Genomic DNA, 27,075 nt, shown 5'->3' with positions numbered 1-27,075 from the left:
TTGACAGAAAGGGCCATATCAAGGAAAAACAGACTTAAGAAAAATTCTCATCTTCCAGGGTCTGAAAATGCTTGGTCCTGCTGCTTCACTACATGGAAGGCTGCACTGTCTGTGCCCTTTCCACCTGTGGGTCAGAATGGAAAAGGGGGTCCATGCATCACACCACACAGCTCAGCAAGCCACATGCTCCGAGCAGCTCCTATGGTGCAAGTAAACCTCAGCAGGCAGCCCCAGCTCGCTGCCTCGTTCAGGGGGCAGCAGTCTTTCTGCGTGTGTGAGAAGCACCAAGGCCTCCATGCACCAGACTCCTCGTCTGTGACAGAGGCTGAAAAACACCAGAGAAACAGCAGCAAGCTTTGATTTATAACATCTGGATTCAATGCTGAAGTTGCCTACCTCTTCCCACCAGAGACAGGACACACTGAGAGGCCCTATCAGGCAGGAAAGATGCCATGCAGTGCAGCCACACAAAAGCTCAGCTCTACCCTAACTTAACTCAGTCTCTCTAGATACAACACACCCACAAGCTCTCACTTCCCCAAAATTTCCACAGCAAGTCCACTCAGCTTGTGACCAGCTGCAGCACCTCCTTAATCTCTTCCTATACTCTCACTACTCACTTTGGTTCCTCCACTACTATGGGGACACTCTGTGGCAGCTCACCAAGACCTGCAGAGAGCATCCTGCCAGCAGGGCATTCCATGGATAGCAGCTCAGCACCTACCCTGAAGGGAGCTTAAGGGCTTACCCTGGCTAAAGGAAGGAGGCAACAAACAATTGCCTAAGATGGAAAGAGCAGTTACAGCCACATGGGGAGCAGAGGCTCCATGTGGTAAGGCTCCTGCCTAAGGCTCCAAAACTGCTGGTACAACAGCCCACACAGCTTGCTGCAGCAGCAGCCCAGAGACCTTTGGGATTCGGTGAGGGAAACACTTTCCTTTTTCAGAAGCAAAGCATACTTTGCACTCTCAAGCAGACAGTGGTCCCTGCTCAGCTACAAGAGCATGGGACAGAGGCAGCTGCAGCGTGCAGTACCGTAAAGACACTCCAAGTCATCCTGCCCTGAGATCAGCCAGCTCCTGAAGAGGCGCAGGTGGTAGGAGCACTGCTGCAGGTGATGGGCTAGGGTGGCATCCAAGGAGATGGTCCGGCTCGTGGCACAGTCAGAGGAAAAACGGCGTAGCAACTGGGCAACGTGCTGGTGCTCCAACACATCTGGAGGAAAGGGGCCATAGAGAGTGAGAGGAGAGGGGCAGGTTCAGCTGGGGGACAGAGAAACTGCGGAGATGTGGGGATGGAGCTGCCAGCACCAGGGCTGCTGGGTGAGAAGGATACACGCCACACATTCAGCCAAATCCCTCCCACAGTGAGCAGGTCAGGAATGCCCTTGAGAGTTATGTCCCCCCAGTGACACCAGGGCAGACCAGACTCCCACCCAGCCCAGGCTTCACCCAGCTGCAGCACAGGGCACTGCCTGAGCAGCAGGGGCTCATCTTTGTAAAGGAAAGTCTGACAAGTGAATAAATTTCAGGACACAGTCCAAGTCCAATGCAGTTCAGGTTTGGCTAAATAAAATGATCAGTCTCAGGGCCAGACTTGCCCTTCTGCAGCTCAGATGAGAAATCCAGCAGTGCCAAGACTGCCAACAGTGTTTGAGTCCTGCATCCAAGCGCAGCCAGGCACATCAGCATGGGGAGAGAGCAAATGGCCCAGCATCAAATGAGCAGAGGCCGTGCAAGGGACTTCGGGGACAGCAGGGTCTGACTGAGACCAAAGTGCTGAGAGTGCAGAACAGAGGGAGCCCAGAAGCACTGACTTTCCCTGTCTTTGAGAAGAGCCCTGTGCAATCTTCTGTGATATCCTTGCATGGCAGACAAGATACCAGCATGCAGGTATGTCTTCTCCCTACACGCTGCCTCAGGACTCGCGTCACCCACCCAAGTCTTGTGTGGCCAGGGCATAAACCATCTGGCCTGATGCTGTGCTTGACCACTACCCTGGTTCACCCACTCCATTTCACCACACAGAGGCAGCTCTCCAGAAACAAAATCCAGACTCAGAGCTGGGAACACTTTTTGCATTCAGTTAAGTGGTTCATGGGGTAAACATCCCTCCTGCTCAAAGCAGTGTCAATCCTAGACCAAATATCCCTGACCTTGAGCTCTCACCTGCTGGACCCGTCTTTGTTTTCTTGATTAAGAAGCACTTTGCCATAAGAAATACTAATTGGAGTTTTGGGAGAAACATGATGCCCAGTTTCACCCGATCATATTTGGAGCAGGGGCAACTGTTTTACAGCATGTCTTACAAAAGGTACTTGGTACAACCTTGCAGGAAAGATAGAACAACACACCCTGCTGACATAGACCATGTGAGCTCCAATACTGCCCAGACATACAGACAAACCAAGCAGCTGGCCGCTCTGGGAAAACCAAAGCCAAGCAAACACAGAGAATAGGCTCCCTCTAGTTATTTGAAACAGTAAAGCCACAGTGACCTGTCCTTTCCCATTTCATCCTTCCCAAAACTTTCATTTGCAGAACAGTCTTCTGAATTTCATTCATCTTCCAGATTACACCAAGCAGGATGTCTTCATATTTGCAAGCTGCCTCAATTGCATCAGGCAGAAATACTTGGTAGCATTCAGTGATCTCCTTTGGTTCCACCTTGTCTCAGCAGCAGGAGCCATGCAAGAGGAGGGGTGCTGTGAAACCTTTTTAAAAGTATTGGGAGAATAAACACTGGTTCAAGGCACCTGCTACAACAGAGCTAGTGGCCTACAACCTCACAGACTCACACTTCGGTTGTCAGGCAAGTAGCAACATGGAGCAGAGATAGTAAATTAGCAGAAGCTCTGTCAGACATCTGTCACCAAGCCTTTCCAGAGATACAGGCAGGATGGGATGAAGCAGGTGATGCCACCCCAGGTAGCACGATACCCATCCTCTCCCCCCAAGCCAGCACCACCCACCAACAGCAGACGAGTAAGAGCTCTGGAGAGGCACAATCCACAGGGTAACGTCTGCATAAAGGTGAGCCCCCCTGTGCCAACATCAACATGCTTGGAGGAACCACTAGACCAGCTTAACAGAGATTTCACAACAGGAGGCCAAGAGGCTACCAGTACTCCTGACATGATACACCAGGTGCACTTCGTCTGTCCCACCATACACTAGGCCCTTCCAGGTGACACACAGCAGTCCTAGTGTTATTCTTGTTTTCATCCATCAAATCTGCAGTGTAGAAACTGAGGACCTAAGCTGCTGATGCTTCATGACATGGAATGGGCATCAGCCCCCAATCCAGCAGTATTCTCCCCCTGATCCCCACCCTCCCGACAAGGAGCATGACAAAAGGCCTCAATGTCACCACAGAGTTAAAGCTGCTTTAGCAGCACACTCACAGAGCCATGCCTTCTGCCTCTTCACCTAGGACAAAAACACCTCAGGGGAGAGCAGAGGCACCACTGAGCAGTAACAGGGTATGAGTGAGCACATTAGTCACAAGGAGACAATGGAGGAAGGTGAAGCGTGTTTGGACATCAGATACACAAACACAAAAAAAACCACAAGAAGGCTGAGAGGAGAACGTGTGCAGAGAAAACTGAACGTGAGCATGGGGTTAGAAGTGTGAGGGAACATCAAATCCAGAAAGCAAACATACCATTAGTCGGATGCTTTGCAAACGACACAGAAAATCGTTTTACGGCTGGCATAGACAAGAGCTCTGAGGAAATAAAAACAGATCATCTCAGTTAACAGCCTGCTTCAAAGGATCCCCCGACCTTTATACACTTGATTAGGCTTTCAGGTTCACCTTCCTGACCCCCACAACAGCTGCTCCCACTGGCACTGCTGTGGCACCCAACACTCTGCCTGTGGGTCTGACTGAAGCATTCTGCATCTCCCCAGCCCTTGCACCACCCTGCCAGGGTCTCTCTGACATGATGCACTCAGCCACGCTCTCGATCACTCCCAGTCAGCAACTCACACTTCACACCAGGCTCAGTCCAGTGCAGAATGCAGCCAGGCCATGCTCACAGCCACCAGAGCACACGCCGCAGCAAGCAGCAGCACCACAGGACTGTTCTCAGGATTTACCTCTGCCCAGGGAAAACAAACACCTCCCTGCAGAGGTATTAAGGAGTTCCAGCAAAGGTACAGCTCAAAACAACCTCTTAATGCAAGCTACACAGAGCTATTTATGAATTTAAGGATAGACCACCTGAGTAAGGAAGAAGGAAAAGAGCCATGAAGACATGCCTCTACAGTTCTCTGCTCAAAACATTTCAGGGGAAGTTTTGGGATACACCTGTCAGAGTGGTCCTCAGGCTTCTCCTGGCCACGCCCCAGGCCAGGCCAACCTCTCCCATACAAATCATGTATCAGAAAGACTGTGCAAGGACAGACACTGTGCATCTAATGGGGTGCAAACAGATAGGCTTTAAAGGACATGGATTACGCTCCACATGCACACACACACAAAAAAAAATAAAAAAGGCTGGAAACTTTGCCTTTTTCCCACACTGGAAATCCTCAGCTATCATGAAAAAGAATGGCCTGGATCAGACCATCTATATGTGGGATTTGATGTGAGACCCCAGCCAATCATACCTTTTGCTGCTCTTGGGGATCTTTCAGGAAATAGTAGAAAACCCTTTTATTTCTCTTTCACGTTTCATGCATCCATTCTCCCTAGTACACAGGGTCTGTATGCCTATCCTCCTCATCAGTGCACCAATGTATGCTCCATACTCCCAACGTACTCCTACAGCTACATTCAGTGGCTTGGCCAAATAATGTATCTAAAACCAGCTCTCACTGGAACTTCCTCCTCTAGTGTACCAGCACTAAAAATTGTTTTTCTTTCTCTAAACTCAACAAACAGCATGACAATCTTCCCTACACATGCAATCCCTTGGAAGTGTCTAAGCCTGGAGCTGCAGTCAGCTGGTGACAGTCTCCAGCTGACCCACACCTCCCCTTGCCCTGAGACACATCAACTGAAATGGCACTGACCCAGTTTACTAGATCCCTGGCTTCAGGCAAGCCAACTTGAAATCACAACCATCCATGGACCTTCCCTCAGCCTGAGGTTCAGAAAACTTTCTGCTGAAATGTTCCTTAGCCCTCCTCCAGCTCCAAGCATAAAAGCCTTCAGAAATAAGGGCCCTTGAAACATCCCTGGAACAAGGCAAGTTAACATTGGTGAAATGCTATATGCCACACACTGCATCTTGAAGCATCACAGCCACGAAAAACTACCAAGGAGTTCATGCTGCTTTTCAACACCATTACTCTAAAGAGTATGGAACAAAATGTTCTGCAAGAGTCTGCTGTAGCTGCAGTGCCACTGATTGCAACCATGTGTAGTGATGTTTGGATTCAATTCCAGTGCTCAGCATTGCAGTAGTGCTCATTTAAGTGGAAACATGCAGACCAAGGGCTCATTTCACATTCCAAACTGCTTTCCCCAGAAGCAAAATGTCCTTCTGCTTCCTCCCTGTCTTCCCAAGCCCCTGACACCTTCCCTCCAAATGCCCTTACTGCAGCAAGGCACTGACAGCACAGGGTCTCAGGGCATGCCAAGGAACATGGAAACAGAAGTATAACATCAAGATTTATAATTCTGAGCTGCGTTAGACACATGCTAGTCAACTAAGTCCATATTTTAGGTACTTGAGGGTACAATTGCATCTCAGCACACAGAGACCTTGTCACTGAATTTAGGCTTAGCAGGAGTCCACGGCCTCAAATACCTGTAGCCTGCTGCAGGCACATCCTGCTACACAGCCTACAGAGGCAGGCAGCCCAGCACCAGGACTGAGCAGGTCTGTTCCATGCCCAGCTGGGCACAGAGCAGTCTCTGATGCTTTTCCCTGAGAATCCGTGCTGCCTTGGGCTCCCACTCCTTGCAGAGTCAGGAAAGAACAGCCACCAGGGCCTTTGCTGGCCTTTTCAGAGGCTCCACTGTGACTCACATCCTGGTTTTGTGCCAAACACCATCAGCTTATTCTGCAACCTGTGAGTAGCCAGTACTTGCTGCCTGGGGCAGCTCAGACTGGTACACTGGGGTTGAGAACACTCCCTGACACCATCATTCACAGCCCACGGTGTGGCTGGGAGTGCCCTGAGGAGGTGAGAACCAGCTTGGCTTTCTCTTATACAAGAAAAGCAGCACAGGCAGCTAGTGTACGTAGTGATACCTACAGAGTTCCAACAGGGCTGAGAATTGGACAACATCTTTCCATCCTGATTTGCTAGGCCATTTTCCTTACCTCAAAACTGGACAAAAATCCAGATGAACCAACCTCCTGTCTTTCCCAAACTACTCCCTTAATCCTCTTCCCACTTCGAAATCCAGCAATGTTAATGTTCCTTACAATCCCAATAAGAAAGGCACTCAGATTCTGCATTGATTAAAATACCAAAAAGATAAGATATCCAAGACAGACAACCTTACATGCATCCAATCAAATACTGGGAAACCTTAGGTGGATTTCCAGCCTTGTCAGAGTATGCTGTGCAGACCCTGCCCATGGAGCTCCTCAAATCAGTGCCCCAACAAATGATATGTGAATCAGTACTGAAAAGTTTGAGTGAGTGTCTTTCCTATCAGGGCCACAGTGGACACTTGCACATGTGCATTACACCCTCCAGCTGTTCCAGAACAGCTCAGTCTGTCCCTGTGCCCCACCTTCCTTGCAAATAACAACCCTCTCTGCTCCGTGCACATTGCACCAAGTGTTGCTGGCAGGTCAGGGTGCAGCTGCAGCACCTGCACCCATGGACATAGAGCATTTGTAACCTTGGCCCCAATGCCTTCACCAGATTGTCTTGCTGACCTTCCCGGCAGCTTTTGCACAGCTGTACAGAAACCAGACTTTCCAGTACTTCATCTGCAGTACTTCATCCAAGCAACTCAACCTCAAGCCTTTCAGGCATATTGCCCTTGCCTCCTGAGAGCCACCTCAGACTCTGCCACGTGCTCAGCCTCTCTCTAGTGCCCATCTTATCCATGCCCGAGCATATAATTCTGTCTTTGGGATGGCTCCACCTTCCATGGGGCAAGGATTGCTGCCCCAAAAAGAGCTTCATTTTACCATCAGCAAAATGATCAAGGTAAGCAAGATGATGTGATCTGCTGGATTTCCCTACCAGGACAAACCAATTTAATATCTGGACCAATAAATTCCCCTTCCCAACAGCCAAGTACTATTAAAACATCAGACCAAAATCAGACCCCAGCAATACCACACATAAGCCTCAAACTCCTCTCACAACGTCAGGTCCCTTCTGTCCTAGCAAGGATCATGATTTCTTGGGACATGTTAAAATATATCACTGTAGATGTGGTGAATGCACACATCCAACTGTCACTGTTTCCAGCAGTCCAAGTGTGTGCTGCAGGCACATCTTGAGACACCAGCGTCCACAGAGTACCACCCTGCTGCCAGGGAACACACATACCGTCTTTGTATGTCAGGCTGCTGGCAAACTTTTTGCCATGGCTGCGTGCGTAGTCCTGGAGGTTGGGGGCACTGGAGGAGCCTCCCAGCACAGTGGTGCTAAACAGCCCGGTGCACTGTGACCCTGGAAAGGCAGGGAAGGTGTTAGTAACACATATCCACTGCATGCAACTACAGAAAAGCAGGGTTAGTCAAAGGATGAAGAATGAACTGGCCACTTCACAAGCAATTTCAGAAAAATACATGATGCCTGGAAGCACAGGGAGGCCGTGTTCTCCATTCTAAACTCCACAGTGCCAAGCGCAGAGCGGGTAGCCCAAACCTCAGCACCAGGAAAGTTCCTAACTCCATCCAAAGGTTTACTTCCATTTGGCTTTCTTGCTCTGACCTAGGAGAAACACCTTCACCTCTTTCAGTCAGCAAAGCTACACACTAATGCCAGAGCAGACAGGATGCCAAACCACTGATGTTCATGTCACAGAGGTTCATTGCTCTGCTCTTCTGCCCCTTCTATTTGGAAAGCTCCTTTTTGTGTAGGACACTGAGGAGAGGAAAGAACTGTCTGATCTGTGGATCAGCCAGTGTGGATCCATCTCCAGTCAAACTAGCAGAGAAAGTACTGTGACCAGAGGGCCTGCTCTCACAAGCTCGTACTTCACAGACATACTTTGCTCGTCGTGTCTCACTGCTCCAGCACAGGAGCAATCAGCCCACCAAGGAGCTCACACAGCATGGAACTTTACCTACCCAGTGTCAAGGAACAGGGCATGCAAGGTGGAGGGAAACCTCATTCCTGGGGCTGTGGCTTTGCTTCTCCAAGGCACAGTGCTCTGAAGACTGACTTGACTTAGTGTGATATTCAGTGAACACCAGGGATTTGAAAGAGGATTCTTTCAACTGACTGAGGAAAGCAATTGTGAGTCGAGACAAAACCCTATTATGGACCAGACACAGCCACTGACTGGCTGTAAATTCTCTGCAAACAGTCTTGCTGCTGTATTCTGTACTGACTGCTCAAACCAACATTACTCCTACATACAAAGGGCTTCCAGAAACAAGCCAATTGATCTGGTTCCACCTTGTCTGCCACAGCAAAAAACCTCCAACAGGGAACAGTGCAACTGTTACTGCTGTGAAAGAGAACGTGCCTACATTGGAAGCAGCTCTTGGTTCTTAAAATACAGCATCATAGCATGATTTAGGTTGGAAGGAGACTGAAGCTTCTTCCCCAACACTCCAGGACGACCAACTCAGATCAGCTTGCAAGGATTTGTCCAATCAAGTTGTCAATACCTCCAAGAAAGTAAATTTCACAACCTCTCTGGGCTCCTGCTCTAAAATCTGGCACGCTCACGGTGGGTGAAAAATTTGTTCCTCCCAGCCAATTAGAACTTTTTGTGCTGCAACTTGTGTTCATTGGTTCTCCACCAACCACCACAGGGCCTTGGGGATAGTCTGTCTCTGTTCCCTCTGCAACCTCCCATTTAGGCGGTGAAAGAGCATTAAGGTCTCCAGTCCCCACAAGTTCCAGTCTGAACAAGCATGGCTCTCAGTTTCTCCTCCAATGCCATGTGCTCCAGGCTTCCCACCCATTTCCACCACCCTCCAGTGGGCTCACAGTCCTGACACACACACCCTCCACACCCCAGGGAGCCCAGGGCAGGACAGCAGAGCTTCAGGCACTCTTGAGAGGTGAACAGACAGAAAGAGCCAAACCCTTCAGCTGGACACTTGTACTCCAGCTGATGCAGCCTAGCATGCCATCAGCTTTCCCTGGTGTGAGGACACATTGCTGCTTCACATCCACTCATTGCTCTTGGGGACCCCAGCTCTGTTTCTGCAAAGATCCTTAAGCCAGAGCTTCTCTGGAGAAAACACAGAGATCTTGAGTATTAAAATGCTCTTGTATAAGCTCAGGCTGAGTTGAGGACATCTGCTCCTGGGGTGACCAAAAGGGTCCTTGTAGCACTGAACTGCAGCTGCTCCCCCACTGTGACACTGCTGGTGCCTTTCCACAGCACAGACTAGCACATACATGCCCTTGAACATAAAAGAACTCTTGCCTGCAGGGTCACTGATACACAAACCTTAGAAAATTTCCTCCTAATGCCTTAAATTGATTGCAAAGTGCTGACTCAGCATGAACTGGAATCTGTTGGAATGAAAATGAAATTTTGTAACACATCAGACAGGATGATGCTCCTAATAGCTCTTCCATGGTTTAAGAACAAACGACAACAAAAACCACCCAACAGATTCATTTACTGGCAGATAAAAATAGAACATCAGCTTTTTAGGACTGTATATCTTGAGCAACCTTGTGCTGTTAATGATTAAGCTACGGATACCCCAGTGCTTCTGCTCTCCTGCTGCAGACAGAGACATTATGCCAGAAGAAAATTACAAAGATGACTTTATGGACAACAGCAATTGTCTACAGTGAACTCCAGACGACCGTTGTACCCAAAGTAACCACACACACACACACACACACCCTAAAGAACACAATGGCCATTTGGATTTAAATGTAGCAACACTTGCTAGAAATTACTGTACGTGCTGGATATTTACTGTGCATTTAATTGTCATATGTTCATTCAGTATGTCAGATGTTTAAAAATAGTCATTCTTGGTTTCTCTCTGGGAATCTCAGCACAAGGCTTTGTGCCACTGGCAGTGCACCACCTCTACTGCTCAAACAGCCAGCAGCGATTTTACTCCATTTTGAAGGGTTCTTGTAAGCAAAGAAAGGCAGTGAAACATCCCTAGGTTTTTCAAGCTACAAGCACATTCACTATGGCAAACAATCCACAGCAGTGCACTTGATGCTGCCCAGAAAAACCTGCCACACTCCAAAGCACAGACTAAGCAAGCTGCAGCCGCCCATTTTCAAAGGAGGAATTAAATTTTTTAAATTACAGTAGAGGCACCATTCTGGAAGGTATGGCAGCAGGGCAGAGCTATTGTAGGAGCTCTCTCGTGCTCCCTGCTCCTGCATGCCTACACATATGAGGTTACACCAGGACAGATATTCCATTTTCCAGAGATAATGACAGCCAGGCACTGACTGACAAGGTCAGGCAACAGGAGGTAGGCTCAGCTTCAGAAAATTCAGAAACAGCAGGTAGTGTCTGGATTAACCCCCCTAATAACCCCCCCCAGCTGCTGAGACAAGTATTAAAGCCAAAGTTCAAGTTTCCAGAGTTCTGTATTATCTCTTAGAGAGAAAACACATTTCAAATCCTAAAGCGGCAAAAACCAGATTTCTAAATACAAGCAGGAAAGGAATCAGGAAGATTCCTTGAAGAGCTTGACTTGTACAGGTAAAGGGGCATGGTTCTTCATAGCAGGCCTCAGGTGAAAAAAACCTCACAGAAACACAGATATTCTAATCACCAATTGTTGTGCAAGCTGGTGTGGTACAACAGGTCTTTCCTGCTCAATCCTTCTGTACCTGCAAGACTCTACAGAGAAGAACCAAGGCTGGGCTAGAGGTCTATGTCACAGATCAGATCTATCAGCTCCTACTCAAGGTTTTGTCCCTGCAGAGCTCCACAGGATCATATTTCAGATTTTGTTGTGAAGGAAGAGTAGTACTGTACAAAGGTGTAGAAAAGCAGCAGTCTTCTCTATTGCCAAAACAGACATTCCTCAAAAACCTGCAAAAGGCTGTAGTCCAAGGGCTATAACATCTGCTTTCCAGAGCCCAGGCCTTCTGGTAGTTGCACATTCAAACAGTAAAACCAGTCTGCAGTACCATTTGATGTACTCAGTAATTCTCCAGGCAGATGCACCTCCTTGACTATGTGCCATTTCAGAAATTCCCACATTCATCCATATGGACTTACAAAATAGCCACAGGTTTCTTCAAGCCTAAGCACAGCAGTTTGTCACAGCTCACTGAATCTCGCAGTGGCACAGGGAAAGGCAGAGATGAGTGAAATAATACATTCAAAAATTACCATGGCCAAGGATACTGTCCCTTTATGAAAATAATATACATCAGCCATTCCTATTTAGATTTTTCCAGCCGGCTGGACACATTAGCTGGCAGACTCCAGGGATACCTTCTAACCACTCAGAAGAAAATTATTTTCCCTTGGTAAGAATTAAATTCCAAAGAAACTGCTCATCCAAAAGTGGCAAAGAAATGAGCAGGCCTTTCAGAAGTCTCTTGGCTGCAGGTTGTCCATATAACAGAGTGATGAGTCAGAACTGCTTCAAGTCTGCAGCCATGCTATAACGCTAAGAGGGTTTAAAGAAAGTGGGCATGACTTGGGCATTATCACCTCCTCTCTTCAAGACACCGGTTGCACAGCCATCTCTGAACCTCATGACAGCAAAGACAGCTTTTCCAGTTTCAAAATAGATCTTGCTTTAGCAGAAATATTTCAGGAAGAATTTCAACTGTTCAGACAAAGTTTAGGTTAGGATGACATGGAATGGAACAGTCGAGGACAGAGATTGTCAAATCCTCTGAAATATTTTCTTCCACTGGCTACCAAGAAGAATGGCTGACCAAGGAGTTCAGCTCGATTAGAGAGCTATCAAACACTCTGTATGTGACACATTCGTTCCATACAACAGATCTTTATCAAGCAAAGGTAGAAACGGAGCAGTCTCACACGAAGAACGGCTTTGCGTATAAACTGATGTTTTGCAGAACAGAAAGCACACTAGTTCTCACCTAAAATCATCTCTTCCTACTAAGTTGAGAAATGTAACAAATGAGAGCAACAGAGACGCAGAGGCAAGCCTGCAGGTAGGCAGTTTGCCCTGTTGCTGCTGTACTAGAAAGGATGAAAAGTCCATCTTCTGCTGCTAGCAGCTGAAGGAGAAGTTTGTACACAAAAGGTACTGACTAGACAGTCTCTACACTGGTCTCAACAGTAACACTGAGAGAAGACACGAAACACACAGAGGCATACAAGGAACTCAAGGCAGATGTGTATGTGGGGACACAGACCAATGCCCATAGAAATAGAGTTACAAGCGAGTAGGCTGGTTACAGGTCAGGTACAGTACCTAATCCACTTTGCTTCATCTCAGAAGACTGCCTGGAATAAGTGCTGAAGAGGCGATAACCTCCTGATTTAGAAGAAGATTCAGACAGCACCTGCAAAGACACAGTGTAAATAATCAGCACCATGCTCCAAGTTACTCACTGGTATCAAAAGCCTTTAAACATCAATTGAAGGTAAAGAAACTTACATCTCTTCCTTAAAATCACCACTTTCAAGAAGCACAAAGATAGTCATATGCTAGGATTGTGACAATGAATGTTCAACTGTAATTTCAAGATTTTGTTGGATTGTGGAACAGTGGAGATTTGTAAAGTATGATGGGACTCATGTAATGAGCATCTTTTCTCCCGAGACTCTTGCTGTGATCCCTGGGACACAGCCTTCCTTCTTTAACAGCAGGAAATCATATCCCCTTTAACTTAGTATGTGCCTATCACAAAGAGCCTCTAAGTGCTGCACGCAGAGGTGACATCGTGAGAAACATACACCGATGGAAGACAGCTAACAAATATCTTAGTACTAACTCTGCTGTTTTCTGGTTCAGAAAACTGATGGCAAAAATACCTGTGAAATCCCTCTGAAAAGAGGGACAATTCCAGAGCACTCTGAAGGTAACAGTCACCTGCTGACTGTGACACTTGCTTTGTGACACAGAACAGCCAGAAGGAGAGATGTTAGAACAGTAAAATTAATTTTGCTACTTCACCACATCAGTGAATAGGACAGTTCTAAGCCCTGATGGCTTAAACATCCTGGATGAATCCATCAGTGAGCAGGGACCCCTGATCAGCATGAGATCTTAGATGGAATGGAGGAATGCGAAACATGGAGCTGCCTTTGGGAAAGACAAAGACTGGAGCCTAACAGAAGGCAAGATGTCATCATAGCTAGGTGCTGAGGTTGCATGTAATCTCATACTGGCTACACCAGTGCCTCTATAGAGCATGTAATCCAAATAATGTTTGTGTTTCTCAAGCATTTCCTTACTTGCTTTTCTTCATCAGTTCCTCTGGCCTGTGAGGAGGAGTTCCAGAGGTCTGCCTTCCACAACACCCCTCTCTGTCTTCTGCAGATCCTTTCCCAGAATCAACTCAGACTCTGGCATGTTCAAAGAAATGCCAGGAAACCAAAACCAAGCAAAAGGCCTTTGCAAGAACAAGGAAGGGCACGGAGAGCACGGTTACCTCCATGGACCCCGTTTTGCGGCTCCTGACCAGAGGTGACCTTCGCTGGACGCTGACGGGCTCCGCGGGCTGCGGGGACTTCTGCCGAGCACGGTCTGGCTCGTCGCTGCCCTTCGCGCTCGAGAGGTCCTCCAGGCTGCCTTGGTCTGCCTTCTTGTCCTCGTTCTGCCATAAGGAAACATTCCACTCGTGTCTACAGGCACGTGGCCTTTGCCCACGCTGCCCCACACCAGCTCCAGGCTTGGATCTCCTGCTGTGCCAAGCTCGGGAGGCACTCACAGTCCCAGCAGCCACCCAAAGGGGACAGAGACACAACATGCCAGCGCCCTGTGTGCCCCACTAGCAAGGAGGCTTCTGCAGCAGGGCCAGAGAGAGCAGGACAGTGCCCAGGTGTCTCCTGGGGCTGGCAGCTCTGCCCAGGTGTCTGCTTACCTCCGCTGAGGCCGGCCGAAAGCCAAACCCCGTGGGTATGTTCCTGTCCTCCTCACAGCCCTTGACACCAGGGCTGAAATGCAGCTCCACATGGAAACGCTCCTCTGAAGAGGGGTCCTGTGAACACATGTCACAGGGAACAGGTAAAGAACCAAACCCAGTTAATCCTAGCATCAGCCCAGGCCAAGGTCCCACCCTGCTGTGCTGGCCAGCACACATCCCAGGCTCATCCTTTGGAGGGAAAGCAGGGGCAACCAGCATGAACAGAATGGCTCCAGGTTTGTCCCATCCAAAACGACAGCCCTGATCAGCACCCAGCTGAGGCATTCTGACTGTTGCTATTTTGGGACAACAGCCACAGAGGAGTATAACAGAATCAGGCTCCATTTATATATACACACACACCCTTAAACCCCAGCTCCTTCTGACCCACTTCTGCTGCAAACCCAGCATATGCCAGGACAGGAGACTGGGTCCCCCCCAGCCCTTCAGTTAGGCTGGTCCAAGATTTAAGCAACTGCCTCTAATAATAATTTTCCATTAACCTTTTTTTTAAGGAAGCCAGAGCTTTTACAGTATGTGGCACTAATGATATAAACCCATCTTGGCTGTCTGACACATCCACACCACTTGTGAGAGTTCTAGTCACATTTTTTTTGACAAGCATCACTTCTAACATTAGAAGTTCACACCAGCTCTGTGAATACAAGGCTCTAACTCTGTAAGGTGTGGGTTGAGGGGCTGCTCCCCTCATCCTTACAACCTCCTGCAGCACAGACCCAAGTCACAAGGTCTGATGATCAGTACATGCAGTTTGGTGGCAAACCTACCTACAGCCAGCACCCTCAGCTCCCACATTCTAGCTGTGCATTAAATGATTCTCTTTACTTCCTAAAGATACCAGTTTACACTTCTCTAACTATATCAGCACATTTTCAGAAAAAAAAATGGTTTATGAATGTGGAATTTCTGGATATTTTCTAGATATATTTCAAAAACACAAATCAAATATCACTCAATTTTATTTAATTTTCCTACTGCTCACTTGCAATGCAAATAATTTTGCACCAGGAAATGCTTTAAAATAGTCAGTATTAATTACATAAGTTGGGTATTATTGCTTATTCTGCTTACATGTAACAAACATGAACTGGCTCACTGCCTCCCACATAAACTAAAAACTAGCAGTTGTGTTGATGATCCATCTGTCTTTGTCCACAAGCAGCAAGAGCTCAAGTTACAGACTTCCAACTGAACTCATCTCTGAGGATTGTGCCTTGCAACGGGGCAGGAAGCATTGTATCCTACTGCTCTATCCCTCACCTTGTTGTTGTCCTCGTAGAGCATGATAACAATCTGGGTCATGTAGTTCAGCTCTGAGATAGCACTCAAATAGTCCATGGCTCTCTTCCACTGCTGGTCTTTGTTTTCCTGATATATACACACAAACAGTCGCATGGGATAAGCAACAGCAGACACCTTGCAGCATTCAGTGAAATGGAACTGAGAGAGTTCCTCTCTCCACAAGGTAACATTGTCAGGACAAAAGCACCTTGCTTAATTTGCATGAAGAGATGACCTTGCAATGTGGTGGGGTGCTTGCAGTGAGGAGCATCTGCACAGAGGGATGCTACAGCTGCCCAAGCCACCCATGTGCAGATGCGAGTTGCAAGCTGCTGTGCCACGCTGACTGGAGACAAGCAGAGCCCACAGCAGGTTCCCAAACACAGCCATTCTCAAACTACAGAACAAGCACCAGGGGTGAACCTGTGCTAAGTAAGGGACCAAGTGAAATGCTGTTACCTGACACTGAATGAAAAATGTGGAGACAGGCCGAACCCCTGGGCTCTGCACAGCAGGACAGCCCACCCTTCACTGCCTCCCAGCACTGCCAGGAAATGGTCACACCTGAAGTGCCACCCATGATGCTGTGAAGCGAATCACCACACTGATGGACATGAACTGAACCCTCCACTGCAAAGAACCCAGCTGCAGCCCAATATCCCTGTGCTGGCAACACAGCATCCTTGGGCACTCAAGTCAGGGAAAAGGGAGCATCTCGTTCAGGGAGTGATTTAGAGGCACTTTTCTGATCACTGTCTACAGATATGCTAAGCTGCCACAGACACCAGAAATCATGCCTGTTAAGCAAGCCCAAATTCTCAAGGCATTTCAGACCATGCTTAAAAATTGGAAGGTAAATCATAGAGCCTCTTTAAAGCAGAGTTTTTCTAACGATCTGCATACCAATTCATTGAGGAAGCAGGTGATGAGCGAGCAAGTGAAGGGTGAGTTGGATCAATTAATCCCTAAAAATGTGTCATCTGCCTCTCTGGTAGAGAGCACATCCTGTGAATTTGCAACCTCAAGTCGCTTCCTCCATAAGAAAACTGATTTTATTGACTTAGAATTGATATAAAGACTATAAATATGGGACCAAGCTCTTAAAATAAAGGGTTGAAGGAAGCAGGAAGGAAGAAATTCACTCATCCCCATTGCCTCATACCGCTCCTCTCCTAAACAAGTAAGTGGTCTGCTCACCTGAAACTAGCAGGACAGATCTTGGAGAAAACAAGTCTCTGTGCAAGCAAGGGAGGCACTGAGGAAGAACAATCCTCCTACATGCCAGGAAGGCAGGAAGCTGCAGCATGCAAACACAGCAGAGATGGAGCTGGCCAGATGCCACTGATGCACAGCATTTGTGGCAGGGCTGGCTTAAGGGGCAACCTACAAACATACACTATCTGCCTTGGAAAAGGCTACTGGAAAAAAGTAGGGAGGCTTACTCTGTGAGCATTGCTGGGACACTTACATCCAGAAGCCCCCCGTAGCGGAAGATACTGAGCAGGGAGTGCACGTGGCTCTCACTGGTGAAGTACAGCCGTGTTCGAACGTGGCGACCTGGAGACAGAACTCCTCTGGAGTACCTAAACCAAAACCAGCCCACAGTTACTCACCTGCAAATGAATTGCCACCTATCACACAGTAGCATTTCTGTACACTTAACGGAATGACACATCCCACACTGAGAAATGTCAAAGGCGGCGGGACAAACAGTGAGAGCACTGGGCACAGGAGCAACAATTTTGTGGAATCCTAATGGAGACACACAGTAGGTAGCTCATCATTCTCCACTGGCCCTGTGCAGGGAAATGCCTGGATGAGGCACCACCCTCCAGCTACAATGGGTACAAGCCTTTGTGGCCCTGTGCTTCTGGTCAGCAGTGTCAACGTGCCTTCTCCATCTGCTTTCTAGTTCTGGGAGCACCAACATGCCTTCCTCCTGGAGGCTCCTTCAGTGTAGGCTTAGTACCTTCTTCCACAACAGCACACTCTTCTGGCATGGGAACCACCCCCTGCTCCATAGCTGCCCTCCCCACTGCCAGCAGCATGCAGCACAAGCCTTACAATGGATGTAGTTTGTTGACAGACTCATCTTCATGAGTTCTCTGTAGGTCCAGCTGGATCTTTTTAATGAGAGGAAGACAAAAGCCAATAGCAATCTCCAGTTTCTCCTCCTTATTAATCCCATATTCCTGCAGGAACAAAACAACAGATACCCTGAGCCCCGGTTCTTTGCCACATCCTCACATAATAGGCCACTTATCTTCAACAGCCCAGTCCACAGCACCACTGGTTAAGCAAGGACGAGAAGAGAAATGTCACTCAACATTTTTCACTTCTTTTTTCCCACTTATTGCAGGGGGTAGCAGACGACTGAGACTCTTCCAAGAACCCCAGTTATGTCTGGACATGACTATCAGTATCCTTCAACAGCTGAGAGGTGCAAGGACCATGAGCAAAGCTCAGATCTCATGACATGCAAACTTACACCCTGAGCTAGCATGAACATTAAAGCAACAACTGCTATTGGCAAAGACAAAAACTGCAGAGCTGTGCTGAAAACAGCCAGACTGCACATCACCAGCAACACTGAAGAAGTTTAGACCACTTCTGCTCTACAGGGGCAGCGGGACCTTGCTGGTAGAAACTCATCCCATATAAATTAAACTTTGTCAGAAGCACCTCAACATTGGAAACTGAAAAAGTCATAATTTGACAAGAATAACAAACTTGTCAGAACTTCAACACAGAAATCTCCCTTCACTTCCACAACCCAACATGTGGAGAGGATGGAATGTTGCTGTAGCACACACACAGAGCTTGGAGCTGTGCTGTGATGCACTACAACAAACATGGAAAAGCTGCTGCATCAGCTGCTCATTACTCTGACCCTGCCAGAATCCTCAACCAGAAACCCAGCCTTGCCACATTTCAAGTCATAAATAGTTTTGGCCTCATACAAACACTGAGACAGATCTGAGAAACACCCTACTGTGATAGGCTGCCTTGGCAGTTAATGGGGAAGAGAATCAAGACAAAATGCAAAGGCAAAGGCTCAGAAATTGGCACCACAGGCATTGTCATACAGGCTGTACCTGGGGTATGATCACATCTGCCAGGGCTTTGGAGAGCTTGAAGAGTTCAGTTGTGCCTTCCAGTTTCAGTGCACCGTTGTGCTGTACATCATACTTGATGCAGTCATAGATATCAGGGATCTTGCTGATGTCATAGCGCCCATTCTTCATGCGGAAATCTCGCTCCAGCTTACTCCAGCGTTGCAGCATCAGTTCCAAAGTCTCACTGTGGTACAGCTGCAGGTCTAAAAAGCAGAGAACACCAAACAACATTCACATCCTAGAACCACAGAATCATAGAACCCTGGTTATTGCTGCAGAGGTTTCAAGTGACAGCTGTGACTGACTTCTCCCAGCATGAAAGGGCTCCAATTCTTGTGTCACCCACAGGAATCCTAGTCTGGAAAAGCCACTGGAACTGTTGCAGGAGTTTTAAGCTGCTGCAACAGGCTACCTCTGAAATGCTTGACAAAAGTGAAACCATTTGCCTAGTTGCTTAGGTCTGCCATAGATCCCATGGCAGGCCCCCAAGATGCCTTTGTGAAACCTCTGCACTGATACTAGGAAAGTTGAGATGAGCAAATTGTGACTGAAAAACTTGCTGTTTACAGTCTCCAGAAAACGCCTGAAAAAACACAGGCATACCCCTCCAGGCTATAGTGCTGCTCTTTACGTTTACTCTAAACCAAGATGCACATATCACTTCCTTTACATTACAGCTCTCTAACAGTAATTGAAAGTGGAGCTTTCCACATCAATAGCACATACAGAATTACACTTCACAGTTCCTTTGCTACGGACAAACATAAGCCTTAATGGTACTGGGAGCTCTTAAGATGTAAGAATAAATTAATCAAGATCTTCCAGACTCTTTCCAGTCCTGTTGCTCACCTGCAGATTTTGGGTCTTCCAGACGTTTCCGTATCTGGGAGGTGAGATTCTCAATCAGGGTGAAAACCTGGTTACAGACCTCAACTGGGTTCTGGATAAAGGTCATGGAGTTGAGCAGAGAAGCACTGCCTGTAGGTGCTAGCTGAAAGAAGATTCCAGCAGACATTACTTAGTCTTCACAAACAGGGAATGCAAAATGTCTGTCTTTTGCAGCCATACTGCTTTCTGACTTGGGACAAAAGCTGTGCTCCCAGCTGAGCACAATAAGCTGGCTTATTCCTAGGAGTAGTCAGACATGTCTTAAAATCTTCTTCAGGATCCAACTCAGAGGGAGCAAACAACTGCTCCCATCAGATCGGACCTCCCTCCTCCTGCAATATCCACTCTTGTCTCATTTTGCTCCTGTGCTTGAGCAAAGGGCTTCATCTTAAGTAGTTCTCTGAGATGATAAATATAATCCTAAAAGGACTTCAGTCCAATAATCACATTTCAGAGCCTGGGAAAAACAGTATTTTTGGGACTTGCTGGAGAAGCAGCAACAGTGCTTTCACAGCCTGCTGTGCTGGATGCAGCCCATGCTCTCTACTCTGCAGCTATCAGAACCTGACAGGACACACAACAGTTTGCAACCAAAAGGTCTGTTCCCATGGGCATAGAGCACGGATCTAGAGTCCAGTGAGGCACACTCCCTGCCCTCAGCAGCTGGGATTGATCTGAGCAGCATGCAGGAGCTCTTTTAGCATACCCACAAGAACAAAATGAACTGGGAATTCTGAAGGGAAAGAAAGGCACCATGATCAGTCTTGGAAGGGGACAGCAGAGCAGCACTGAGAACTATCACTCAAAGAAAGGCAAGGGCTATTAACCTGCTCACTTCCATACATATCCTGTCATTTTGACCAGAACTGATCTCAAACTAACCAAACCACTGTTCACATACCACACACTTCACATCAAACCACTGCAGCAATGCTATTCCCCTTTCAGATACAGGGAGCAATGAAGCCACACCGGTGCTTTACCTTTTCATAATCCTCTTCACAGAACTCAGCATCCTTCTGCATGATTTCATGCAATCGTGCCTTCACTCTGTGCTGACAGCTGCTAAGAGAATCACTGTCACTGTCCAGCAGACCATTCATGTTGGCACTTTTCACCATCTGCACCAAGATGGGGGTCAGCTCTCCTTCCAGGGCCAGCAGACCCTAAAGCCACACCACACAGGACAAGATTTCAGGTCTGTGCAACCCAAGCAACAAAAATTCTGGTAGTTTCATGGCCAAAACTCAAGCAACATAAGTGAAATCTCAACTGTCCTTGAAGGGCAGTTTTACAGCAACATCCCCTCCAGTCAGAGATGACTTTGGCATGGTTCTAGAGCTGTTCAATCAAAGGATAACTCTGCCTGCAGCAGCCCCAGATTTGTCCAAGCAACTGTTGAGCAGGCTCAACTATCAAGCAGCTCAGTTTGCTGGAAAATGTTAATGCAGTGAATGCTCCAAAGACCAGCTAAGGCCGCCACAGGATTCCCCTTGGCTTTAGCTACAAATGAACCTGTCTTCTCCCCAGCCTCCATCCCATAATGCACCAAAGACATTTCATTCCCCTTTTAAATTCAGCAGGCAAGGAACGACCCCTCTGGCTGGGCAGCCACCCCAGAAACATTCATTTTATGGCAATCAATACTCAGCAGCACATCTGGTGTGCTCTAAGAACAAGCACCAGCAATAATCCATACATAACTCCTTCCTGACTGAGAGTCCTGTCCTGGACAGGACACTAAGGGTGACAGGTGTGTGCAGATACACCAGATGTTCAGTACTGCCCCATACACCTGCTATTAGCACAGCGTACCCCAGTCCATCCAACAGAGAGGGGGAAGATCCTAGGAAAACTCCTTCCTCATCACCAGAGGTTTTCCTTTAGAACCAGCACATTTTAAGAGTAATGAAGCAGAACAAATGGATGCCCAAAAGAGAAGAAAGACCTTTGCAAAAGCTGCTGCTGTCATCTGAACTCTCCCCTCGTCCGAGGCGTAGATCTTGAGATCATGGCGATAAGTGCTGTGCAGCCTGAGCAAGCCACAGCCAGGGAAACCAGCATAATCACCTGCAGCCAAGGACAACTCAAAGTTCGTATTCTCACACCTGCAAAATTATCAGCTGAATACACTGGTTTAGACAAACAAACTTTATTGTAGTAACAAAGTTATGTAGAGAATTAGTCACTTGCATAGGCAGCTTTCATGCTGCTCCAAAATAGACAGTTCCAGCTACACACTAAACTCACCTTGGCCTCCAGGATACATGCAGCGAAAGGCCCGCCCCAGCTCCTCAGCCTGGACTCTTCCTGCTGGGGTCAGCTCTCCACCCCACTTAAGCACCAGGAGAAGGGAGGGGGAGGACTCTCGGCGAGCTTCTAGGAGACAAAGAGGTATTCACTACACCAGAGCTCATATCTGAGCCTGCAGAGTGAGAGGACGGGAGGAAGAAGAGGCTGTCATCAGCACCTTGCAGAATGTTCTCAACACAAGCCTGACCCAAACTCCCCAGAAAATAAATCAGCAAGTAGGAAATTCAGAGTCACTGCTTTTTCAAGGTATAGGCTGACATTCACAAAACTGGAAGTGCAAGCCCTGTAGAGCTAGGCAGGGTGCACTGGCATCCCTCCAATCCTTCCCATGATGTGAGCAAAGATAAGGTATGGGTCACCAATTCTGCTTGCATGTCCAGAAGCCTATACAGGTAGGGTAGCTGCACTCACACCTGAACTCTGGACTTAAAGATCAGGTTTAGGCAGCACCATCAGGTTTCTTTACCTTCATCTTCACTCGCAGCTTTTGGATGTCCATGAGGCAGATAGGTCAACTGGACCTTACGGTTAATGCCAGAAAAATGTCCATACCTGTCATAAGGGATGGAGAAAAAAAACATGAAACAAATCAACTCCACCCAACCTTTGCCCAGAGGCCCTCAGGCAGTACAGAGTAGAAGTACAGCAAGCAATAGACTTTCTGCTACAACACCCATACCCATGGAACATGATTTTTGTCACCTCCCTGTGACCCAGCATAGACCCCCACAAAAAGCCAAACAGCTCCCTCAAACAAAATTCAAAGATCCATTCCCTTGCTCTTCTACCAAGAGCACTCTACACTGTCACTCCTCAAGAGGGCCATGATGTTGGCTCTATCAACACCTTTAACAAGTGCATTGATGAGATCACAGAAAAAAACCACTCTGACAGATGCTCATGTTTCTGATGAGCAAAAACAGCAGAGGAGGGAATCACAGCAGAAAGTCCTCCTCTGTACTCCAGAGACGGCCTGAACACAGATGCTGGCTGTGTGTGCCATAGCCAGCTGCAGTCCTGAGAGGAACCCTGTTTTGTTTAGAAGTTGTCAATACCACCACATTTTTATTTTGACTGTACAAAACCTCAGAGAACACAAACACTTTTTCATGTTTTCCAAGCTCCTTTTTGCTAAACTTTTGGCACCAGGACAACTTTATTTAAAACCAGTTTTATTCCAATTATATCAAAATGCTTCATATCAACATGGTCCCTCCAGGACCCCAGTTCCTCTCCTGCAGCAAAGAAAGCTCAGTTTTGTCTCAAGTTATTTAGCCAAACACCAGACACACTTGGGACAAGGATCAGCAGGGTTTTGATGTCAAGGAGAAAGTGAGGAACACGGTGCCTTTCATCTACAGTTACTAACAGAGGACAGAGGAGACCCCAATCTCTGGGCACCAGCTGGCCAGGACACCAGCAGCACAGCTGGCTTCTGTATCACATGCCCTGAGGCAAACCCACAGTGCCCCTAGATAGGAATGCTTACATCTCCAAGACACTCTTCAGCTGCTCCAATTTGGATTTCCTCTCCTCAATTTCACAATCACTGTGGGTTCCCAGCTCCACCACAAGCTGCCGTGCAATGTCCAGCACTTCCTGTTGGAAAGCAGAGAGCAATTCTGCCTCAGACTCACCAGTGTACTCCTGCAAGGCCTCCTAACATCCTCACCTAGAATCAGGTCCATGCAGACACTCCTCACAGGCATGTCATTTCATAAGACACAGGTCAGGCAGGACAATCTTTCACACTGCAGTTTGCTTCATCCCCATGCTGTATTACAGTTCTGCTGAGAACCAAGCAGGTACCTCCAATTGCCCCACTCCCTGTCATGGACCCATCAGTCACCAGAGGCAGCCACAGCTGGTGGGCAAGCCGCATCAGGGCATCTCCATCCTACAGTGTGCGCATCAGGCAGCACAAGTTCCTGTTCTGCTCTCCTGCTGTCACCCAGCTGTGTGCACAGCGTGCAGAATGAGACAGAGAGCATCTGTGTGACAGACTGTTGCCCTTTTGGAGGTTTGCACCCTCCCAAAGAATTGCCTCGCACCAGGATCTGTATTACCTGCATATCCCACACAGTAACCCCAGAATGTACTTCCTCACCTGTAGCTGCTCTGGTTTCTTCAACTTCAACTTCCCTGTCTTGTAACCATCATATTTCTCAAATAATTCAAAGAACCTGAACAGACAAAAAAGAATGCTGATCCATTTTCTGCTATTTCAATAATACAAGGAGGGTCATTCCCACATGTGCATTCAGTCTCTATTCTTCAGGGAGAACCTGCAGGCTGCTGGCTCTTCCCTGTGCTTCAGAAATTCTGAAAAAACAAGTGTTTTTCAAAACACAACGAGTAAGCAGATACTAGCTTCCCATTTAGTGGGGTACTTCCTATTTCAGTACCTACCACACCTTCACTCTCCCTTCCAGTGTTCACACAGAAGGTGTCAGGATCCTTGAGGGGAAAGGGGGCTCTCTCAACTGGTCAGAAAGCATTTGCTTGGATGGGCCAGGAAAAATATTGCCTCCTATGCACTCAGCCCTTCTGGTTTAGAGAACAGGCCCTCATCCCTCCCCAGGAGCACAGCACCTTCTTCCCTTGGCTCTTACCGGGGATGTTTCACTTCCATCTTCATCTTCTGCTTCGGGGTGCGATCTCCATGACGGATGACTGCAATAACACAGCGAAGCTCCATCCTGGGCAAACACAAGATAAAGATGACAAATGTGCCCTTACAGTCCAGAACTGCCACCAGGAAGTAGCTTCCCATTGTTCTGTCATTTCCATTCTTCTGACACCTGCTTTCCTCAGCAAGGGTAGAATTTCTCCCAGACTAAACCAGACACAAGTGCCACAGCTGCAGAGGGAGCCAGAGTTCTGCAGACACTACTAAGTTGAGAGGTTTCATACCAGTGTACAAGTATGCTGAGGATCACAAAGAAACTTTTGCCTTTGATCTTTTAGCCTTATGTGCTAGAAAACTAGTAATGCCAAAGGTATCAAATGAGGGGCTGCCAAGCATATGGGTAATGATGAATATTTCAGCTAAGTGTTTTCACCTATTTCACTGGTAGCCCAACATGCATTTCTCCAAGTAGCAGCCAGCTACAGCATCTGTCCTGATCTGTTTCCTGTCCTGATGAAGAATTTGGACCTCTGAAAGCCATGTAAGCAGTTTCTATAATTTCTTCATTTACTGCTCATCTGGATTCACCAAATCTACAACTAATCTCCAACCTGTCACAACTTCCAGGTGCATAGCTAAGCCTTTCCACAGGCATTTCAGGGTTGCAAGCAGCAGAGCAGCTGGAGGATGCCATGCTGCTAGTGGTGTCAGGCCCTTGGACAGGGTTTTTCACACTTTATCCCTCACACAGCCACATCACTGGCATCCTTTTGAGAGGATGGCAGGTACTCACATGGTGCCTGAAGTAGTGGGGACAATGGGGATGTCTTCTGCTTCTGTTGGGATGGACCAGGGGATATGAAACTGGGGAGCCAACTCCCTCATGATTATATTTCTGGAAGAAATCAAAATACAACACTTACAAGAAAATCCATTCCCTTGGTTCTCCACCTCCTCCTTAGCAGTCCTGCTGAAAAATGTGAAGAAAGCCACAGAATTTCTCCTCACTTTCATTGCAGAGACACCTATCACACTGTGGGCTAGTTAGGGCACCCCAAAGGGGTACCAGTTTCCCCCACATCACCAATACCACAACTGGGCTCAGAATGCAATTAAAAGTCCTGGAAGATACATCTAGCTGTAGACAAAGACAGCTCCTGCCAATGCAGGCAGGAGCTCCAGGGCTTGAAAATAACCCATTCCTCCGAAGCCAAGCTTTCACCTGCTCAGCAAATGACTCACATGAACCACTTACAGACTTCTCTGACATACTGACCAAGACTCCACATTTCATTTTACTTTGCTGTGAGTTACTTTACCACCTTATCAAAGCTCAGATTGCTCATACCCAAGGATTTTGGCACAGTCATCATAATACTTCATGGAGTTCTTCACAAAGCTGAAGCCGTTCACATCACAGACAAAGGAGTGGCCGTTGGCCCGCAGGAGGTCGAACCCACACACGGTTTGCTGCAGGAGGAAGCAGAGGATTTGGGACATGGACACGCAGGCAGGAAGCAGTGGGGGAGAGCAGCGACCCTGCCAGAGGGGCATACACAGACCCAGCCAACACTGCCCAGTTCAGCTCTGCTGATGCTACAGCCATCCTCCACTCCATGCCCACCTCACAAGCCTAGAACAAGTGTGAAGACATGCCATTAGTCAGATCTTTACCCCTTACTGCTGAACCAAAGGCCCTAACCACAAACCCCCAGACGAACCCATCAGGGCCAACCCCTGACCTCCCAGAGCTCTAAACACTTGAAACAGAGCAGCTCCTGGATATCCTGCTCTTCCTTTCAAATCCAATAATTTTGAACCTGACTGACAAGCACGGACAAGAAGTGCTGCAGGCAAAGACACCCATCACTAAACAGAAAAAGCTACAAGGTAGAAAAGAGACCAAATCTGCATCAGCTCAACTGCATGGGGTGCCAGTTGCAGTGGAGCAGGAACAAGGAGTCCAGTGCTTCCTCCACTGACACAGTTAAGACAGGATGAGCACAAGTCAGACAGAGAGCAGCATGCTCAGGATCCAGTGTTAAATGCTCAGATGTGTGTGGACACCAGGCACTGACCAGCCCAGAGGGCATTTGCTGCAGGCTCTCTTGTCTTCCCAGTCACCTCTGCCCAGCAAAGTGCCACAGCCAGCAGGACCAACAACTGGCATCAAGCATGGAGGATTGCCATGCCTGAGACATGCCAGGATGACAAGTTTTAACACCAGCCCTGACACATATCAGACATTTGTGGAGTCCTGCTTGCACAGGAAAGAAAATACAGACCTTAAAGGCGACGCAGACTTTACGGGCAACGAGTTTCTCCATGGCAGTCAGCATGACTGGGTAACGAATTTCCTTCCCTTCACTGTCCCGTTCCACCTTCCCATCCAAAGCAGGGGATTTGCGAGCCTCTGCATGGGCATAGTCCGGCCCAACAGTGTACACCTGGAATCAGAGTGAGCACACCTGACACAGCCACCAAGACAGACTGCAGCTTCCACAAAGTATTTCTGCTGCAGACACAGAAAAGGAGATGAGATGGTCTCACACATTCCTCCTGGTGTGATCTACAGAGCACCTGCTCCCCACTTGGGGGCTGAAACTGCGCAGTCAGCACCTCAAAGCTTAAACAAAGCACATTCCAGAGCCTAAGGAGGACTAAGCAGAACTGCTGA

General features: G+C 47.8%; 1 protein-coding gene across 11 annotated transcripts in view; it reads right to left on the bottom strand.

Annotated features, from left to right (window-relative positions):
* Positions 1 to 27,075, bottom strand: part of PPIP5K1 (diphosphoinositol pentakisphosphate kinase 1) — a 41,395-nt gene that overhangs the window by 6,611 nt on the left and 7,709 nt on the right. For 2 of the 11 annotated variants that reach the window (XM_039722764.1, XM_039722765.1), the window contains exons 9-29: positions 26,684 to 26,845; positions 25,747 to 25,868; positions 25,192 to 25,293; positions 24,382 to 24,468; positions 23,877 to 23,952; positions 23,259 to 23,368; positions 22,236 to 22,321; positions 21,707 to 21,835; positions 21,405 to 21,526; positions 20,440 to 20,622; positions 19,418 to 19,559; positions 18,548 to 18,771; positions 17,517 to 17,644; positions 16,921 to 17,035; positions 15,432 to 15,539; positions 14,109 to 14,225; positions 13,677 to 13,841; positions 12,494 to 12,584; positions 7,470 to 7,592; positions 3,664 to 3,726; positions 1,036 to 1,215 (exon numbers count right to left, since the gene is read on the bottom strand). In XM_039722764.1, the coding sequence (XP_039578698.1) occupies positions 1,036 to 1,215; positions 3,664 to 3,726; positions 7,470 to 7,592; positions 12,494 to 12,584; positions 13,677 to 13,841; positions 14,109 to 14,225; positions 15,432 to 15,539; positions 16,921 to 17,035; positions 17,517 to 17,644; positions 18,548 to 18,771; positions 19,418 to 19,559; positions 20,440 to 20,622; positions 21,405 to 21,526; positions 21,707 to 21,835; positions 22,236 to 22,321; positions 23,259 to 23,368; positions 23,877 to 23,952; positions 24,382 to 24,468; positions 25,192 to 25,293; positions 25,747 to 25,868; positions 26,684 to 26,845 (2,635 nt within the window). The remainder of the gene's footprint in view (positions 1 to 1,035; positions 1,216 to 3,663; positions 3,727 to 7,469; positions 7,593 to 12,493; positions 12,585 to 13,676; positions 13,842 to 14,108; positions 14,226 to 15,431; positions 15,540 to 16,920; positions 17,036 to 17,516; positions 17,645 to 18,547; positions 18,772 to 19,417; positions 19,560 to 20,439; positions 20,623 to 21,404; positions 21,527 to 21,706; positions 21,836 to 22,235; positions 22,322 to 23,258; positions 23,369 to 23,876; positions 23,953 to 24,381; positions 24,469 to 25,191; positions 25,294 to 25,746; positions 25,869 to 26,683; positions 26,846 to 27,075) is intronic. The other 9 variants (XM_039722766.1, XM_039722774.1, XM_039722769.1 and 6 more) reach the window with 9 other exon arrangements.

The sequence above is a fragment of the Passer montanus genome, unplaced genomic scaffold (genome assembly GCF_014805655.1).
Source record: "Passer montanus isolate IOZ18808 unplaced genomic scaffold, ASM1480565v1 scaffold5, whole genome shotgun sequence".
Classification (NCBI taxonomy): Eukaryota; Metazoa; Chordata; class Aves; order Passeriformes; family Passeridae; genus Passer; species Passer montanus.
Note: the sequence above shows the minus strand (reverse complement) of the source record. Positions and strands in the feature narration are given on the sequence as shown.